Raw genomic sequence first — 19,519 nt, 5'->3', positions numbered from 1 at the left:
AAATGAGATTTGTGGACTTGTGTGTTTACACGAGCCTCTAAGTATCTTTAGCTAAACCATTTCCTTCTTTCCTAGAATTAACCTTACTGACTCATTGCCCTGTCACCAGCTGCCCGGCTCCAACAGAAGGCTGAAACAAGTCATGCAAAGAAAGCTAGGGGTTCAGAAGTGTTCCAGTTCTCGGGATCCTAGAGGCCCTGGATTTGTATTATATTTTAATATTTATCATTTTAATTATATTTCTTTTAAAAGCCCTTCTCATTCACTTCTGACACAGAAAAGAAAGATCACAGATACCAGAGACAATTAAATGTATTTCTGGAGGACATAGGTGGAGTATGGGAGAGGCTTATAACAAAAATAGAGATGATCATAAAACGTGAGTTTGTATGAGAACAGCAACCATGATGTGGGTCACAGACACATTAGGAATTCAAGAGTAGCCATACATTAGTCATTCATCTTTCTGAGATAGTTAATTACCATTTATATCTCTGAAATGAGAATATGTGCTTTTCCCTCCCTTTTATAACATAATTTTTTTAAAAACTTCTCTATTCTCTACGTGGAGGAGGTGGTTCTAAGATGCCCTCTGCCAATGGTTACCTTGTGACCATGGCACACTTGTATTCTTCCAATTCATCCTGCGTATGTCTTGTTTGTATATAGCTGTTTGCAAATTGTGTCTCCTTTTATTTGATTGGGAGCTCACTGAGGGCAAGGACTGCTTTTGCCCTTTTTTGTATCCTTAGTGTCTCACACATAGTAGGCACTTAATAAATGCTTATTGACACAACTTACTTTATGGTTGTGTTTAAATACCCACATCTCACTTTTTTTAAAAATCCATTTTTGGTTGGTTTTATTATGTAACTTTTTTAAAAGTCTGGTATAAATTTAATTCTGGCCACAAATATCTAACATTCTAGGCCTGGAATCAGAACACCTTAGTCAAGTCCTTGTTAATTCACTAACTAGCTGTGGGTCCTTGGACAAGTGGCTTTAGCTCTGAGTCTGGGTTTTCTTATATGTAAAATGTGGCTGAACCCATTTTGCCTACCTCATAGGGTGCTGAATCAAATGCGATAATCTATGTAAAAAGTTTTGTAAAAAATATGAAGTCTTGGCTTTTGAGTTAGGAAGACCTGGATTCAATCTCCCCCTCCCCCTGCCACCCCCCTCAAAAATATTCTGGTCATGTGACCTTAGACAAATCATTTAAATACCCTTTGCCCCCACAAGACTTTCTAAGAATAAAATCATCCATGATGGTGGTTTCCTGATTAGGCATTCCCTATAGCAATGAAATCTGTGGTCCACACCCACACTTTCTTTTTTTCAAAGGGAGGGTCTATGAGGGTCTATTCTTTCCTCCGGGAAGAATAAACAAGTCTCTTCAATCTTTAGGGGCTTAGACAAGTCTCTAAGCTGCTATGTTGCAAAGAGAGCTTATCTACACTGGTAGAAGAAATTTACTTATAGGGAATTCCCTAAATCACAGGCGTGATAACTAAATTATGGTGATTGAAAGTATAGGCATAGCAACAATAAAAAAGGTGTATATAATTATTACTTAGTAATAATAATTTGTTTCTGACCCCAATAAAAAGCAAAATTCAAGAGTTAGACAACATCTGATATGAAGAGTACCAAACTAGCCACCCCTGGACATTTTGTTAGCTACATGTTATCTGAGTTGGGGTAAATGAAACAAAATGGCATTTGATAATACATGTGTCATGAAGAGTTGGAAGGAACCACAGAAAATCACGTAACTGAATACTTTCCAGAGAGATTACCAATTAATCACAGCTGACAACACCAAGCTTGAAGTTTTGCCATGAATTTTAAGTGGATTATCTCATTTGACCCTTAGTGACAGGCCTGTGAAGTAGGCACTACTTGGATTATTGTCCCCATTTGTTTTTTTTTTTTTTTTAGTGAGGCAATTGGGGTTAAGTGACTTGCCCAGGGTCACACAGCTAGTAAGTGTTAAGTGTCTGAGGCTGGATTTGAACTCAGGTACTCCTGACTCCAGGGCCGGTGCTCTATCCACTGCGCCATCTAGCTGCCCCTATTGTCCCCATTTTAAAGATAAGGAAACTAGGGCAGCTAGGTGGCACCATGGATAAAGCACCTGCCCTGGACTTGACTTCAAATGCAGCCTCAGACACTTGACATTTACTAGCTGTGTGACCCTGGGCAAGTCACTTAACCCTCATTGCCCCACAAAAAATAGATAGATAAATTAATGAATATATACATACATACATACATAAAGATAAGGAAACTGAGGGGTGATGTGCTTGGCTCAGGGTAACATAGTGAGTAAGTACCAGAAACAAGATTCCAACCAGGGTCTCAGTGTGGCCTCCACAAACAATGAGGTGGTCAGTCTGCTGTTTTCAAATCCCTGGTAGGGCTATCTTTTACATTTGAAAAGAAAGCATGCATTTGTGTCTCTCAAGGATGCATTGAAAGTTCTGATTAATGTCCCACCAACACAGAGTACCAGCCCAGGGAAAACTGTGACTCTAGACCTTGGTTTCTCTTTAAAAGATGCTGGGGGGGGGGGCGGCTAGGTGGTGCAGTGGATAAAGCACTGGCCCTGGATTCAGGAGTACTTGAGTTCAAATCCGGCCTCAGACACTTGAAACTTACTAGCTGTGTGACCTTGGGCAAGTCACTTAACCCCCATTGCCCCACCAAAAAAAAAAAAAAAAAAGATGCTACCATCCATTCCACCGGGTTCTGGTATGGCTGAGTTTAATCTAAAATGAGACCCTAAACGACAAAGCTGGAGAGATAGCTTAGACCTATAGAAAGCAGACATCAACCAGCACCAAGAAACTAGATTCTGGAGAATATCTGCTTCCCCAAGATTCTTTGAAAATAATTTCGTTGAGGCATTGATCATGTATTATGCTAATAAATGTCCTGGGATGGTTTCCTACTGTGTTAATAGACATGATTTATTTTCTTACAAAATAAATATATAAAATATGTTTACATTAATCCAGTCAAGTAATGTCTAGATTGATGTAAACATACTTTGTAAATGGCTGGATTGATATATGATAGTCACAGTAGTTATAAGGATTTATGTGCTTTTTAAAAATTAGATAAATCCTCTAACTTCTATGTTGGTCAGTGAAACCTCCCCTAGTTACTAAAATTTAGACAAAATATTGAGTCTAAGAGGAAAAAACCCTCAAGTTTTTAATCATAAAATGGATTTTTAAGCTTTATATTTGTAGTCAAACAAACTGGTGAATTTGATGGATGTTGATGACCCAACTGTGATTCTTTGTGGTTGGGCTTCTTTTATTTTTTGTTAACTAAATCATGACTATCTTTTGATTTTGCCTTAAGAATATAGCACATTAATACCTTAATTAATTAATTGTACTTTTGAAAATAGCTTCTTTTTTGGTTTGGTTTTGTTTTGGGTTTTTTGGTGGGGCAATTGGGGCCAAGTGACTTGCCCAGGGTCACACAGCCAGATTTGAACTCAGGTACTCCTGAATCCAGGGCCGGTGCTTTATCCACTGTGCCACCTAGCTGCCCCTCTGAAAATAGCTTCTTAGCCTTAGTCACCTCTCTGGACCTCTGTTTTCCTCATCTATAAAATGAGTATATTGGCTTAGGTAGCCTCTCAAGTCCTTTCCTGCTCTATCTAGGTGCCAATGAGCCTAGAAGTACTGCCTAAATGCTGCTGATCAAAGGAAGAATTATTTGAACTGACAGAGGAGAAAGAAAGCAGAAATGCACCCATAGTTTCATTAATGTACCTCTGTTAAATCAGGTTTCTGCATAAAGTTGGCATTTTTTTACTGGCACCAACCAGTGATTTCATTGGTGTGGAGAATGCATTATATAGAAAATCCCTCCATCAGAACCTATTGGCAGCTCATCTAGAACTTGTAGCCTCAGAGGATAGCCCTGGATCACTGAAAGGTTACCTGTTATCACACAGTTAGAACCTGACAGAGGAAAGACCTGAATTTATCTGGGTCTTCCTGATTCCAAGACATCCCTCCATTGACAAGACCACAGAGGTAGATATAGAAATAGAACCCCTATTTCGGGGGCAGCTACGTGGTGGAGTGAATAAAGCAACAACCCTGAATTCAAGAAGACCTGGCCTCAGACACTTACTAGCTGTGTGACCCTGGGCAAGTCACTTAACCCTCACTGCCCCACAAAAAAACAAAAAACAAAACAGAACCCCTATTTCTTAGACCTCCTCCCCATCTAACCCTCATCTGATCCCTTGCCTGTCTTTATGTAGTCAATCTCCAGGAGGTTATGACTATTCCATTAGAAAAGTAGCTCCTAAATTTTTTTTTAATTTTTAAAAAACAAACAAAATTAAATAAAACTTTAAAAAGAGAAAAGTATCTCCATCTTTTGTCAGGAATCACCATGGAAATGTGAATTATGAGCAGCATATATTGTTCTCACTCACCAGGATCAATAATATCACTGGGTGCACAGAGCTCACTGACAACCTTCCTCTCGATAATGCCCAGTTGTCCAAAGTCACCCACGACAAATACCCTCTTCACATTGCCAGCAATGACTTGAAGCTCAAAGAGGTTGATGACGCCAATTCCAATGGCAAAAATGTTGATTTTGTCATTTCTCAAGTCACTTGCTGCTTCCGCTACAGAATCAGTGGACATCCCATCAGTGATGACTACCAGGCTCTGTAACACATTGTGGTTCTTCCGGCTCCCATTGGCGGGTTCAAAAAAACTCTTTACAAACTTCAGTCCTTTCCCAGTGTAGGTTTTACTTCTCAACTGGGTAATCTTGTCGATGTGTTTGTTGATTTCAGCACTGGAGGAGAAAGCATTGAGGTAGAATTCTTTCTTAGGATCAGTGCTATACTGAGCTACTCCAATGCGGACCCTATCCATGCCAATAGTGAAACTGTTCACAATTTGCTTCATAAAGGTCTTCATGGCAGTGAAGTTTCGGGGATGGATGCTCAAGGATCCATCGATCAGAAATACAAGGTCTAATTCTTGATGGCTACAAACTGCAAAACAAAAAAAATCATCTTTTTAAAAGTTAAATACGGGTTTGGAAAAGTGAAATCTTTGTCCAAGTCTTTTTCCGGTCTTTACTCTTATTCCCAACCCTGGCCAACTGAGCCATTCAAATGAGCAAAAACACAGGTTTCTGTCTTTTAAGAAATCATGCTGGGGCAGCTAGATGGCGAAGTGGATAGAGAACCGGCCCTGGAGTCAGGAGTGCCTGAGTTCAAATCCGGCCTCAGACACTTAACACTTACTAACTGTGTGACCCTGGGCAAGTCACTTAACCCCAACTGCCTCACTAAAAAAAAAAAAAGAAAGAAAGAAATCATGCTGGGGCAGCTAGGTGGCGCAGGGGATAAAGCACCAGCCCTGGATTCAGGAGGACCTGGGTGCAAATCTGGTGGACTCAGACACTTGACACTTACTAGCTGTGTGACTCTGGGCAAGTCATTTAACCCTCATTGCCCTGCAAAAACAAAAAGAAAAAAAACCCACAAACAAGAAATTATGCTAACATAAAAGAAACTGGGCTGTGGGCAGGTAAAACTTTTAGTGCACTGTGAAAAATGCAGCACTGAGTTGATGAGGTGATAGATAGGGATGAGACCTGTGATACACAGATGTATGACTACTGTATGAGACCACAGATCCACAGAACTCACAGGTGAGGTAACTCCCTCCCACAATCTATCAGTGTGAGGCATTAGCCTTTTCTACAATTTACAACCTGAGGGAATTGCCTGGAAGTCCTGAGAGGTTAATTCACTTACCCAGGGTCATACAGTCAGTAACTATTGGAGGCAGGACCTGAACCCATGTGTTCCTGGATTTGAGACCACCTTTCTTATCCATTACACTCTAGCTGTCTCAGAACGAGACAACCCATTGTACACCAGCATCCATCTGGAAGGTGTGTCCAAGCCTAGTCATAGACTATGACTTGTGTATGTAGGGAAAGAATGTTCCCCAAAAGGTAGCTATCTTCTTTCAGTTCTGACCACCTCGGATCAATTAAATCATCCAGACCCTTCCCAGAACCGAAATTCTCGTCAATAGCAATTTAGGTAACATTGTTTTTAGCATCCTGAGTCTTCATAAGAGCATTGCATTTGGAGACAAAGGAACCTGCATTCAAATTTCAGCTCTGCCCACAGGACAACCTTAGGCAAATCAATTTGGTTTCCAGCTCTTTGCCACATGGCAAAGGAAGAGGTTACATTGGTGAGGAGCCCTCTCAGGTCCTTCTAGCTCTGAATCTATGTGTCTATTGCCCTGTAACCCTACAACCTAATTCAGATGTTTATACTATTGCATGCTTTCCCATCGTGTAGCTCCCAGCTAGCTAGGGGAGAGGGAAAGTGAGAGAGGGAGGGAGAGGGAAGGAGAGAGAAAAAGACAGAGATTGAGTTTTGTTTGGGGGATTGGGGGGGAGCTTGGCAAAAGAGGCATGAGCAACATAACTTCCAGCATTAAAGAAGGGAAAGTTCTGGGAAAGACTGGAGCAAGAGTAACTGTTTCTTTGAAAGCCACCATTCCCTATGTTTATGTCCTTCTTTCCCACACCATCCCAACACATATCACTCTGATTTGCTTCCCTTCTGAATGAGCGATGCTTCAGTATCTGGTATGTGCTTATAGCAATTCATTGATAACTCAAAGGGTGGACATGGCCTTAGAGTGTAGTCCAAGGATCTCTGGGGAATATGAGACACTTTCAAGAGGTCTGCGAGGTCACAATTATTTTCAGAATAATACTAAGAAGTTAATTTCTAATATGGTGAGCATAATAGATGTAATGAATAAAAACAAAAGTTCTCAGGGCGGGGGGCTAGTATAAGTTTTTAAGGGTGTAAAGAGATTCTGACACCAAGAAGTTTGAGAACTTCTAGACCAATGGAATGAGTTCTGGACATTAGCTTCCACACTTGTAAAACAAGGAGCCAAACAGGATCATTTCTACAAAACTTTCTGGTCCCATATCCTGTATCCCTAAGATACAAGAGCTTGGGCTATGCATGTGCAGGCTAATTCCCTGAAATAATCCCTACGTGGCACTGGCCTCTCACTTTCTCCTTGGATGCTTTCTCTATCTCATCGATTACTCACTTGTACCTGTTCTTTGACCTCTGACACATAAATGCTCCCTAGTTATCCTTGTCCCAGGGACCTAGCTCTCCAAGCCATGGCCCTGCTCCTACCCCTAACCTCTAGAAGGCTAGATGGGGTTCAGTAAGTGCCCTGAAGCAAACCTGAGTGGCCTGAGAGAATTCAAAAAGATTTCCAATAGGATAAGGAGCTAAAGCAACAAGAATGGTAGCATCCTTTCTAAATTAGAAGTTGGTTGAGTCAAATCTATAAAAATACAAGTCATTCCCCAATTGATAAATTCGTCAAAAGGTATGAACAGGCAGTTTTCAGACAAAGAAATCAAATCTATCTATAATCATATGAAAAAAATCCTCTATATCACTATTGATCAGAGAAATGCAAATTAAAACAACTCCAAAGTATCACCTCACAACTATCGGAGTGGCAAATATAACAAAAAATGAAAATATTGCATGTTGGAGGGGATATGGGAAAACTGGGATTCTAATCCACTGTTGGTGGAGTTGTGAAAAGATCCAACCATTGTGGGAGAGCAATTTGGAACGATGCTCAAAGGGCTATAGAACTGTGTATACCCTTTGATCCGACAATATCACTGCTGGGTTTATATCTCAAAGCCATCACCCAAAAGAAAAAAAGACCTATTTTTACAAAAATATTTCTAGCAGTTCTTTTTGTGGTGGCTAAGAATTGGAAATCAAAGCAATGCCCATGAATTGAGGAATAGCTAAACAAGCAGTGGTATATGATGGTGATGGAATATTATTGTGCTAAAAGAAATGACAAGAAGGATGATTACAGAAAGGCCTGAAAAGACTTATATGAACTGATGTAGAGTGAAGAGAGCAGAACCAAGAGAACATTGTGCACAGAGATAGCAATATTGTTTGATGAAGAATTCTGAATGACAGCAGTACAATGATCCAGCAATCCCAAAGGACTAATGATGAAACATACTATCCCCCTTCAAAGAAAGAACTGATATTGATGGAACACAGACTGAAGCATGCTATTTTTCACTTCAATTTTTTTCTTTTATTTAAGTTTTCTTATACAAAATTACTAATATGGTAAGGTTTTATATAATTGCACATGTATAACCCTATATCTGATTGATTAATGCCTCAGGGAAGGGGTAGGGGAGGGAGGGAAGAAGGGATAAAATTTGAAACTCAAAACTTTAAATAAAAAATGTTTATTATTAAATAAAGAAATTAGAAGTTGGCAAGGTATCGCTAACCACCCCCCCCCCCCCCAGGAAATATTTTAGTTTGGTCAGGCTGGATAGCTCAAATAACCACAAAAATAAGCTCTAACTAGAAAAAAGCTATTGGAGAAGAGTTATGTATTTGAAAAAAGGCTCACTAATTTTTTTTCAGGTGGCCAAATACTAAACAAAGTGAGTGCCATCAACTGGAGATTGGCTAAAAAATGGTATATGAATGCAATGTAAGGCTTTTATATAGTTAGAAATGTGAAAGATGAAGAATTCAGAGAAACATGAGAAGACTCGTGAACTGATTCAGGACAAAGAAAGTAGAATCATAGCATAGTGTGTCCAGTGATATAAGCAACAACAGCACTAAGAGGGAGTTGAACTCAGAGCAATTTAAATTGGCCAATCTTAATGAAAGATCCTTCTTCTTGGGAGAGAGTAAGTATATATGATAGAATGATAGAATGTCGGATATGCTTTTAAATCAAATGCTTCACCCATGTATTTTCTTAGTTTTGTTGTTGTTGCTGCTGCTGCTGCTATTGTTGTTATAAGGGTAGGTTCAAAGAGGGGTAGTAATAGTTAATTTGGCAATTTTAGGTGTTTTTTAAAAATCACCAATAAATCACTTTTTTCGAAAAAAGAAAAAGGTTCACTTACTTGGTTTTGATTCATTACATATGGCATGAGTCACTTTTTCATGCAAATTGTAAAGTTCATCATAACTCTGCACCATGAATGATCTATCCTGATACCTTGTGACCATGTGAAGTTCTGACTTCTTGACATTTTTTATTCCAATGGCAAAGATATTAATGTCAGCTTCTTTCAGATCCTCTGCTGAGCCTTGTAGGTACCCTTTTTCTTTAGGCTCGGTTGGCTTGTTGGTAATGAGCACCAAGATCTGGGTGATACCCAAAGATTGGCGACCTCCATGTCTCTCAGCAAACATCCCCTTAGCAAACATTAAAGCCGTGGCTGTATGGGCTTTTCCCACCTTGGGTTTCAAGTGTAAAATGGCTTCCCTGATCTGAGCTTTGGTAATGTAGGTATCCAATGAAAACAGTACTTCTGAATCATCACTATAGGAAACAGCACCAAATCTCACATTGTCCTTTCCAACCAGTGTGTCATTGACAATGGCTTCCATGAGTCTGTGAATGGCCATGAGCTCTTGATTGGTGGTGCTACTAGATGCATGCACCAAGAATAGAATATCTGCGACTTCTGTCTTTTTGCAGGCTGAGAGAAACAAAAGAAGAAAATTGCTAGCACATTCATTCACTCAGTGAGTATGTGTCTACCTGGGACATGGTCATGCCCTGAGCTCTTATAAATTTTCAGAGGGAAGACAAGGGAGTGGGAGATCCTAGTTTTGGAGTTAATTCTGCCCAGTTGTGTTGCCTATGCACTTAGGTACCTGATGAAGTCTAATATATAAAGACAATAGAGAACATTTTAACATAAACATGTTGGTTCCAACCCTAACTCACTCCTGGCTTAAAAAATGAAAGGAACAAAGGCTGTTAAGTCTGGAGAATCCAACACGCATTTATTAGACACCTACTATATGCCAGTGGAACCAATTCAACAAACATTTATTAAGCACCTACTATGTTCTCATGTGCACTGGAACATAGTGGGTGCTTAATAACTACTTGTTGCCTCATTGATTGACTTATTGCAAGAAACTATAATAAGGAGTGAGATATTTAAAATAACAGTCCCTGCCCTCAAGGAACATACATTCCATGGAAGGGATACAATACATAAATAAGTAAATACAATATATAGAATAAGCAAAAGAACAATTTCATGGTCAATAGGGAAAGAGCACTATTACCCGAGGAAATCAAGAAAAGCTTCATGCAGAAAGTGACAACTAAAATGAGCCTTCAAGGGAACGGGATTCTAGGAGAAGGAGGTAAGGATGACTCACTCTCCTCAAATACATGGAGGAGGCAGCCAGGTAGAAATGGGGCAAGGCTTGTTCTACTCAGGACCAAAGAGCAAAAGCAGAAGCAAGGGGCAGATGGGTTCAATAAAAGGGGGGAAATGAGCTAACAGGCCCATCTGACGGTGGAATGGGCAACAACAGGAGATAGAGGCTTCTTGGAGGGCTTTAAGTAAAGACTCAACAAATGTCTGCCAAGGAGGGTGCTGGGACACATGTCCCTGTCTAGGTATCAGACAAACAGGACCTGAAGAGCCTCCCAGCCATGAGACTTTATGAGTCTGTGACCTTACAAAGTGGGCTTTGCAGACACACATAATGCAGTACATAATGAGCTCAGTGTGAAGTCTTCCACCCACCTCACTCACACATTCACACACACACATATTCACACACACACACATACACGACATAGAACTACAGAAAACTTTTTTAATCCCATTAAACCCAACAGGTGTCTTCTACAGGTTTCATTGTGAATTTTAAAAAACAAAAAACAAGCCAAACTGAGGTTTGCTGTCACTCACCCTTCTCCATATTGCAGAGCCTAAATAATATCCCCTCCAATAAAGGGAGGGAATCAAAATTATCCTCATAATACACCTTGTCCTGGGCACCTGTGACTTCCAGTAGCTGGGAATGGTTGGCCTTATGAGCTCCAATGGCAAAGATCTTGATCCCTCTATCTCTGAGGGCCTTGGCTGGTATTTTCACAGCATCCCTGGCTTCCCCATCAATGATTAAGATCAAGTACTGGGGTACGGTAGGTCTTCCTCCTCTTTGACTATCAAAGTAAGGGGAAGTGAAGGACAGGGCACTCCCCAGCAGGGTGCGGGCTTTCATTTGTACCATATCAGAGATGGCCGTGAGAATGTCCACCTTGGAGAAATAGGTGTTGAGTCGGAACTCTTCTCGGGTGATTGAACTGAATTGCAAGAGGCCGATCTGTACTTTCTCCGGGCCGATATCTGACTTATTTACCATCTGCCTCATGAATTCCTTCATCTTGTCAAAGTCTCTGTAGTGGACCCTCTCAGAGCCATCAACCAAGAAAAGAATGTCTGCTTTCATACCCTTACATGCTGGGAAAATGTAAGAGGAAAAAGAAACATTCAATGTCTAAATTAATTTAGTGCAACCCACCCCCACCCACCAAATTCCTCCACCCACCCAGCAATGTGGCAGCTTAGGTAGAAAATGGACCAGCTCTTCCAAAAATGGAAATCCACTATGATTTATAAAGCACGGCCCATCCCTTTCTCAAGCCAATAAACCACTGTGTGACTATAGTCTGAGTGAAAACAGGACAAAACTATAAAATGTGTTCTTGACTCCCCATGGGTCACCATAACTCTCTGTGATCCAAGGTGACCTAACTTATACTACCCATCTTTAAGCCAGATTGGAAATGGGACATATTCAAGCAACATAAATGTCCACCCTGTTGTGGAGGATGGGTGGGAGTTGATTAGGGACCCCCTTATCTTCCTTACCCTCTGGGGAACAGATGTCCTGTATGACCTTTTGCTGAATATGCTTTAAAGAATCAAAGTCATTCACAAAAAACATCCTATTTCCTGAGCCAGAGATCTCAACAAGCTCCTTGGTGATAGCAGATTTTACACCGATGGCATAGATGGTGATTTTTTCCTGCCTCAGTTCATCCGCAGCCTGGGCCACTGGGTCCTGGGACTTGCCATCAGTGATAATGATGAGGAAGCGAGAGACTTTGTCCCTGGCAGTATTTAAGAAAAGACCTTTCATGAATCTCAGGGCATCTCCCGTATGAGTGCCCCCTCCTATTTGCTGAATGTTTGCAATGGCCCTCTTAAGCTGGGCCACACCGGTATGCTGACTGATGTCAAACTCAGTCTGGGGAGAGTCTGAGTATTGGACAACTCCAAACCGCACTTGGTCTGCACCAACGTGGAACACGCTTATCAGCTCGTTCATGAACGTCTTCATTTCCTTGAAGTCTTCAGGGAATATGCTGCCTGACCCATCAATGAGAAAATAGAAATCTGCTTCCTCCGTGTTTACGCAGCCTAGTCAATGAGAACACAGACACAGGTAAAACCACTACAGGGAGTGTTAAGAGGCACAGTCTACACTCTCTCAACATGTGCTGTGTGGCAGGCATTGTGCCAGATGCTGGAGATACATGGTCAAATATGAAACAGCTCCTGCCCTCAAGAAGCATATTCCATGACTACATAAGACTTTTCAGGTAGAGGTAGATGATAAAGAAACAGCATAGGAAAGGAGAAAGAGACTTGGATCAGGCCAGAGACCTAAGATTAAATCCTAACTCCTATACTAACTAGCCACGTGGCCATAGCTGAGTCATTCTCTGAACATCAGTGTTCCCGTCTGTAAAATGGGAAATGTGTTTTAGAGCTGGAAAGGACCTCAATGATCATCTAATTTGACCCCCTCATTTTATAGAAGAGGATTTGAGGGGCAGCTAGATGGCGCAGTGGATAGAGCACTGGCCTTGGAGTCAGGAGGACCTGGATTCAAATCCAGCCTCAGACACTTAACACTTACTAGCTGTGTGACTCTAGGCAAGTCACTTAACCCCAATTGCCTCACTAAAAAAAAAAAAAAAAAAAAAAGAGGAATCAAGGGGAAGGATTTGAATCCAGGTTTTACAATTGTAAAGCCAATGCTCTCCCCGCTGCATCTTAAGGGGACATGAGTATTTTCACTCTGCCTCTTGGGCAGGGGCACATGAAAAAACTTTGTAAACCCCAAAGTGTGATGGATGTGAATGTGAGTGACCTTGATGATGATAGTGACAAGAATGAAAGCTGTTCTTTTAGACCAAGAAAGCATTCCCTGCTACAGCCCAGCAAAGCCCACTGTATGTGTACTACTGACTGGCACCGCCCCTTGCAGAACAGGGGCTTCCTTTTTAAAGTGAGGTCCCCTTTAAGTGAGCCACGCTACAATACAGCTTTGCCTACAGGGGAGAAAGAAGTCCAAAGCACTTTCTCAGAGCACCAGGCCCACCTCTTATAGTCAAGCAGCATAGAGAATTCCAGCCTGTGTCTAGCCTCTTCATTTTCTAGCCTCTGTGTGATGCCCTGGAGTCTATTACCAAGTCCTTGGTATTAGGGGAAGGAGTACCAGGACTTCCTCTACACTGATGAAATCACAGGTCTCTTAGGCACACGCATGGATAAGCAAGATATGTTCTACACAAAACTAAGAAATGCAAACCTCAAGACCTTCTTTGAGGGAGAAGCTGAATATACAGGAAAAAGCCCTGGTTCTAGGATTGAAGAGCCTGGGTACAAAGCTCAGTTCTGCTACTTATTGTGTAAATATGGACAAGTCACCTTCACCTCCATAGGCCTCAGTCTTCTCATCTGTAAAATTAGGGCAATGGGCTGGGTAGTCTCTGAGGTCCCTTACAACTCTCAATCTATGACCTTATAGGATTATATGAGATACTTGGAACAGAAAAGAGGAATGTGAAAGGAGGAAGGGAAAAAGAGAGAGAAGGGAGGGAGGGAGAGAGGAAGGGAGGGAAGAAGGAAGGAAGGAAGCAACAAACGAATGAACAGAGGAACAAAGAAAGAGATGGAAGGAGAAAGAGGGAGAAAGAGCCAGGAAATGCCTCTTACCTTCTTTCAGGGCACGGGTCATCACCGGAACTGAAAAGGTTTTGTGCACAATCTCTGTGCACAGACGTTTCTTTATCTTTTCCCTGACCACTGAGAGCTGCAGGAATGATTCCAGGTATATGGCATGCTTCTGAGGTGGGTAGGATGCTATTCTGTCCAGGTCATTGCTTCCTGAAGCTTTCTGGGTGCCCACAGCAAAGAGCGTGACCCCAGCCCGTCGGAGGAGAGAAGCTGGCCTATCCACCTCATCCTGGGAATAGCCTTCTGTGATGACCACAGCAAGCTGCTGCACTCCTTGTCTAAAGCGGCTACCCCTCTGCTGAGTGAATACAGTGTTCCTGAGGAAGTCCAAAGCAGCTCCTGTCTTGGTCTCACCACCTATGAATGGCAACTTGTTCAAGTGGCTCCAGATTTCTGATTGGCTCAGGAACGTGTCCAGGCCAAACTCAAGTCGTGGCTCATCACTATAAAGTACCAGGCCAACTCTAACCTTGTCAGGGCCAATATTTAGAGTGTGGACAACTTTCCCCAGGAATTCTACAGCTAGCTGGAAGTTTTCTAAGCCAATCCTGCTTGATGCCTCAACAAGGAACACAATGTCAGCCATGGAAGCACTTGTACATACTAAAAGTAAAAAAGCCAGAAACAATAAGTCACCTGTGAGCTCAAGTAAGAACAATTATAATAATTGCTATAAAAAAATAATAATTTCTATGGCCCCCATCCACACAAGACGATGGTCTAGAACACATGACACACATTGGATGGTTTAGAATTCCGGTCCAATCTTTTTTTTTTCTTTTAAGACAAGGAAGGTAACTACAGGTGATACATATCCAATGCAAATCCATCAAGGTCTATAGGTTCTTTCAAAATGTCTCTTAGGTTATCCCCTTCTCTCCTCTATCCTCCAGGCCTTTATCACCTCCTATCTATGTTATTACTGATATCCTGTTTTCAGGATCTCTCCCCATGTGAGAGTCACAAAATGAAAGAGGATAGCAGAATAAATTAGAAATCAGAGTCCAACAATAAGTTGTTTATAAGAAACACACTCAAAACTGAAAGATATACTGCAACAGAACCTGTTATGCTTCAGCTAAAGTTTAAAAAAAGTAGAAATAGTAATCATGATTTCAGACAAGATAAAAGCAAAAATAGAAGTAATTAAAAGATATAAACAGGGAAACTTTTTTGCTAAAAGGTACCATAGACAATGAATTAATATCAGCATTAAACATATGTGCACCAAGTGTTATATTATTTAAATTCTTAAAGGAAAAGTTAAATGAACTATAGAGAGAAATAGACATTAAAATTATAATAGTAGGGGCAGCTAGGTGGCGCAGTGGATAGAGCACTGGCCCTGGAGTCAGGAGTACCTGAGTTCAAATCCAGCCTCAGACACTTAACACTTACTAGCTGTGTGACCCTGGGCAAGTCACTTAACCCCAATTGCCTCACTAAAAAAAAAAAAATTATAATAGTGGGGGACCTCAATTTACCCCACTCAGACCTAGATAAATCTAAACAAAAAAGAAACAAAAAAGAAATGAAGGACCTGAAGAGAATTTTAGAAAAGTTAGATATGATAGACCTCTGGAGAATAGTGAATGGGAAAAGAAAGGAGTACATCTATGTCTCAGCTGTGCATGGTACATTCGCAAAAAATTGACCATGTTTTAGGACACAAAAATCTCACAAACAAATGCAAAAAAAGAACAAAAATATTAAAATCTTTTATAAACCAAAATACAACAAAATTATATTAAATAAAGGGCTTTTGAAGCAAAATTTTAAAACTAATTAGAAACTAAATAACTTAATCCTAAAGAATGGGCAGATCAAAGAGTACATCATAGAAATAATCAATAATTTCATTACAGATGACAACAATGAGACAGTATAACAAAATTTCTGGGAAGCAACCAAAGCGATACTATGGGGAAATTGCATATCTCTAAACACTTTTATCAATTAAAAAAAAAGAATAGAGTAATATATTAAGCATGCAACTTTTTAAAATATAGAAAATCAATAAATTAAAAACATTCAATTAAACATTAAAAGAGAAGTCCTAAAAATAAAGAGACTTTAACAAAACTGAAAGCAAAAAAAAAAAATTTTAATGAGTTTAAAAAAAATAATAAAATAGATAAGCCATTAGCTAACTTGATTTTTAAAAACAAGAAAACCAAATCACAAGTATGAAAATTGAAAAGGGTAAACTTACAGTCAGGGTAAAAGAAATTATTAGGAGTTATTTTCCTGTACTATGTGCCAATAAAACTGACCTAAATAAATAGATGAATATATATAAAAATAGAAATTGCCCAGAATAATTGAACAGGAAATGGAGCACTTATATAACTAGAGAAGTATATCACAAAGATTATACACTATAATCAGACTAGATTTAAAACAAATGAAGAGCTGGTCCAAAATTACAAAAACTACAAACATAATTACCCAAATGAATAAAAAAATAACAAAAATGACATAACTATTAATAGATACAAAAAAAAACTTTTGACAAGATACAATACCCATTCACGTTACTTACACACACACACACACACACACACACACACACACACACACACACAGGGCTTTCCTTAAATTGAAAAATGACTCATAATTGTAGAAATGAAAATTTAAACAACTCTGAGGCACCATCTAACATCCATCAGATTGGCAAAGTTGACAAAATATAAAAATGACAAATACTGGAGGGGCTGTGGGGAAAAGGTACTACACTATTGGAAGAACTGTAAACTGGTCCAGTTATTTTGGCAAGCCATTTAGAACTAAGCCAAAAAAGTTATTAAACTGTTCATATCCTTTGATCCAGAGACACTACAAATAGGTCTATTCCCCAAAGAAATCAAAGAAAGAGGAAAAGGTTTCTTTTCGTAGTAGCAAAGAAAAAAATGGATGGTACCCATCAGCTAAAAAATGGTTGAATAAGCTATAGTATATGGAGGTGTTAGAAAATTATTGTGCTATAAGAAATTATGAAGGGGATGGTTTCACCAAAACCAGGGGAAGGTTTTACAAACTGATTCAAAGGTAAATGAGCAGAATGAGGAGAATAATTTATGCAATAACAATAATATTGTAAACTTTGAAATACTTAGGAACTCTACTCACTACAATAACCCACTACAATTCCAAAGGATTGGAAAAATAAGGATGAAACATGCTATCCATCTCCAGATAGAGAGCTAAAGGACTCAGAGTGCAAACTGAAGCATGTTTTCTTTTTCTTGTCTTCTTTCTTTTGGACACTTTATGAAATAAATATTCAGGGAAATTGTAAATAAACAAATTATAAAGCAAATCATGTTTAAATGTACTAAAGAAGCTTTCTGGTTAAGAGAAACCCATTATTAACCCTCTTCTTACAATTAAAATGGATTAAATTTAAATTAATTCAAATGAATAATTAACATTTAAATGAATAATCAGCCCCAAATTATATTTTGGATCAACAGAGATTTTTTTCCTCTCTATATACAATGGAGAATATACTTATATCATGCCCTCAATCATTGGAAACTTCATTGCCTGAGAGAGAAATAACATAGAAAGTATAAAGATGCTTTCCATCATGCACATTCCCATCCTATTGGAAATTAGGAAACCATTCCTATCCCTCCTTATCTCAAGGTAAGTTGGATTGTGCCTCCTCCATCTTGGAAGTGAATCCCTCCCTGCCACCAAGTGGTAGAAAAGACCTCCACAACTATAGCCAAAACAGAATCTCCCAAACTTCTTCTTGATTTGATTCAAATATGTGGCCCTTCCTAAACCTAGAGAGACCTGGACTTGAGCCAGCCCAACCGTAGACTCTTCCTCCTCAGCCCTTGCTTCTTCTGACCCAGGGCTGAGACCACAAATTTCCCCAGACTCTCCTATGCTGAGGCACTTTTTACTAGAAAGTACTCTGTTCCCAGAGAACGTGTAAATCAAGGCATCATTGCATTGATTTTGCTAAAAGCAAAGCATCTCGGTCTTAAAAAGTGATCTGCATGAAATCCCATAGCTTTCCTGCCATCACCTACTTGACCCACTGGATGTGAGCTTCTCCTTTCACCCCAAAGAACATGCCATACCTGCTAAGGTTTCTTCACTTATCTCGGGACTGAGGTGCAATGGGCCAGAGCTTTCGAACACCTGGTTCACATCCTGCTGAAGTTGTCTGACCCCATCTTGTCCCTCCATCTCAAACACGAGGGGAGGAGTTGCCATAATCGCCAGTTCTCTACTGTCAAAGTCCTGTATACCAACCGCCATGACCTTCACTCCTCTCCCCTTAAGCGTCTGAGAAGCTTCCAAGACCAAGTCTTCTGATGGACCAGATGTGATGACCACTGCATACTGAGGGATGCCCTGAAGGAAGCGACTCCCTGCCTTCTCCTGGAAAAAAGTCTCCTGTATATACTGAAGGGCATCTCCTGTCTTCCTGGCACCTCCTTGGAGCAGGAAATTCTGCTGGATGTGGGTGATCATCTCAACAGGGTTCTGGTAGGTGTTGAGTAAAAACTCAACATGACCTTGGTGACCATATTGGGCCAACCCAATCTGGTACTTGTCACGCCCAACCTCCAACATGTCAATGACTTTGACGATAAAATTTTTCATCTGATGGAAATTGGCTGGTGATGTGCCCTTGGAGGTATCCACAAGGAAGACCACATCAGCATAGGACTTGGTGAATGCTAGAGTGGGAGGTAAAAGAAGGAGAAAAGAAGTCTTAATAAACATGAAAAATGGGTTCTCACAGTAACTAAACACAAGGATTATCTTTCCTGAGAAAGTCAGTTGGCAGAAGTGAGGCTTAAGCATGGACAACTATACTTGCTCTGAACCTGAGTTTCCTTATTTGTAAAATGGAGTCAACAATGCTTGTACTAGTCTCATTGAGTTGTTATGAGGAAAGCATTTTGTAAACCTCAAAGACTTATGGAAATACGAGCTATTATGATGATTTGGTCAAATCCATACATGAATTAGAATCTCCTCCTTTATGTATACTTAGATCTGACTTCCTCTTTGAATCTTCCCTGATGACTAACTCCCACTAATCTCTTCCTTCTCCAACTCCTCTTGCAGTAACATTAGCCATCTATGCTGCACTTTTTCATAGGTGATCTTGTTCTTTCATTTTTTTCACCTTCCTAACTTAGCTCTTCATCTGGATTATAAGCTTCTTGTGGGAAAAAGCCATGTTACATTTCTTTTATAAACCCACACAGCAGAACTGTAGTAAAGGATGTCATCAAAGAAATATATGATGCAGAAATAAGATGGAGTGGTTATGTGTTAAGAGAAAAGGATAAACAAGAGATGACCTTTCTTCTCCATTGGCATACTTATGATATCAAGAAAAATCAAGGAAGGGCCCTCAGCACATTGGGTGGACTCCCTGTAGCTTATTTATGGGAAGACATGAAAAAGATCAGCACAAAATGGCCAAGCATCAATGGATTGCAATCTGTATTAAGGTGGGGGGCTGCTCCTACAGCAGTGAGATTACAGATGCATCCAAGTGTACCTCATAGCA

General features: G+C 40.1%; 1 protein-coding gene across 1 annotated transcript in view; it reads right to left on the bottom strand.

Annotated features, from left to right (window-relative positions):
• The window catches only part of LOC122728689 (collagen alpha-4(VI) chain-like), a 105,896-nt gene that overhangs the window by 76,414 nt on the left and 9,963 nt on the right, over positions 1–19,519 (bottom strand). Inside the window, 6 exon segments of the mRNA XM_043967491.1 lie at positions 4,469–5,044; positions 9,031–9,612; positions 10,852–11,406; positions 11,818–12,369; positions 13,954–14,577; positions 18,069–18,674. Of these exon segments, the coding sequence (XP_043823426.1) occupies positions 4,469–5,044; positions 9,031–9,612; positions 10,852–11,406; positions 11,818–12,369; positions 13,954–14,577; positions 18,069–18,674 (3,495 nt within the window).

This window comes from Dromiciops gliroides, chromosome 5, assembly GCF_019393635.1.
Source record: "Dromiciops gliroides isolate mDroGli1 chromosome 5, mDroGli1.pri, whole genome shotgun sequence".
In the NCBI taxonomy this organism is placed as follows: Eukaryota; Metazoa; Chordata; class Mammalia; order Microbiotheria; family Microbiotheriidae; genus Dromiciops; species Dromiciops gliroides.
Note: the sequence above shows the minus strand (reverse complement) of the source record. Positions and strands in the feature narration are given on the sequence as shown.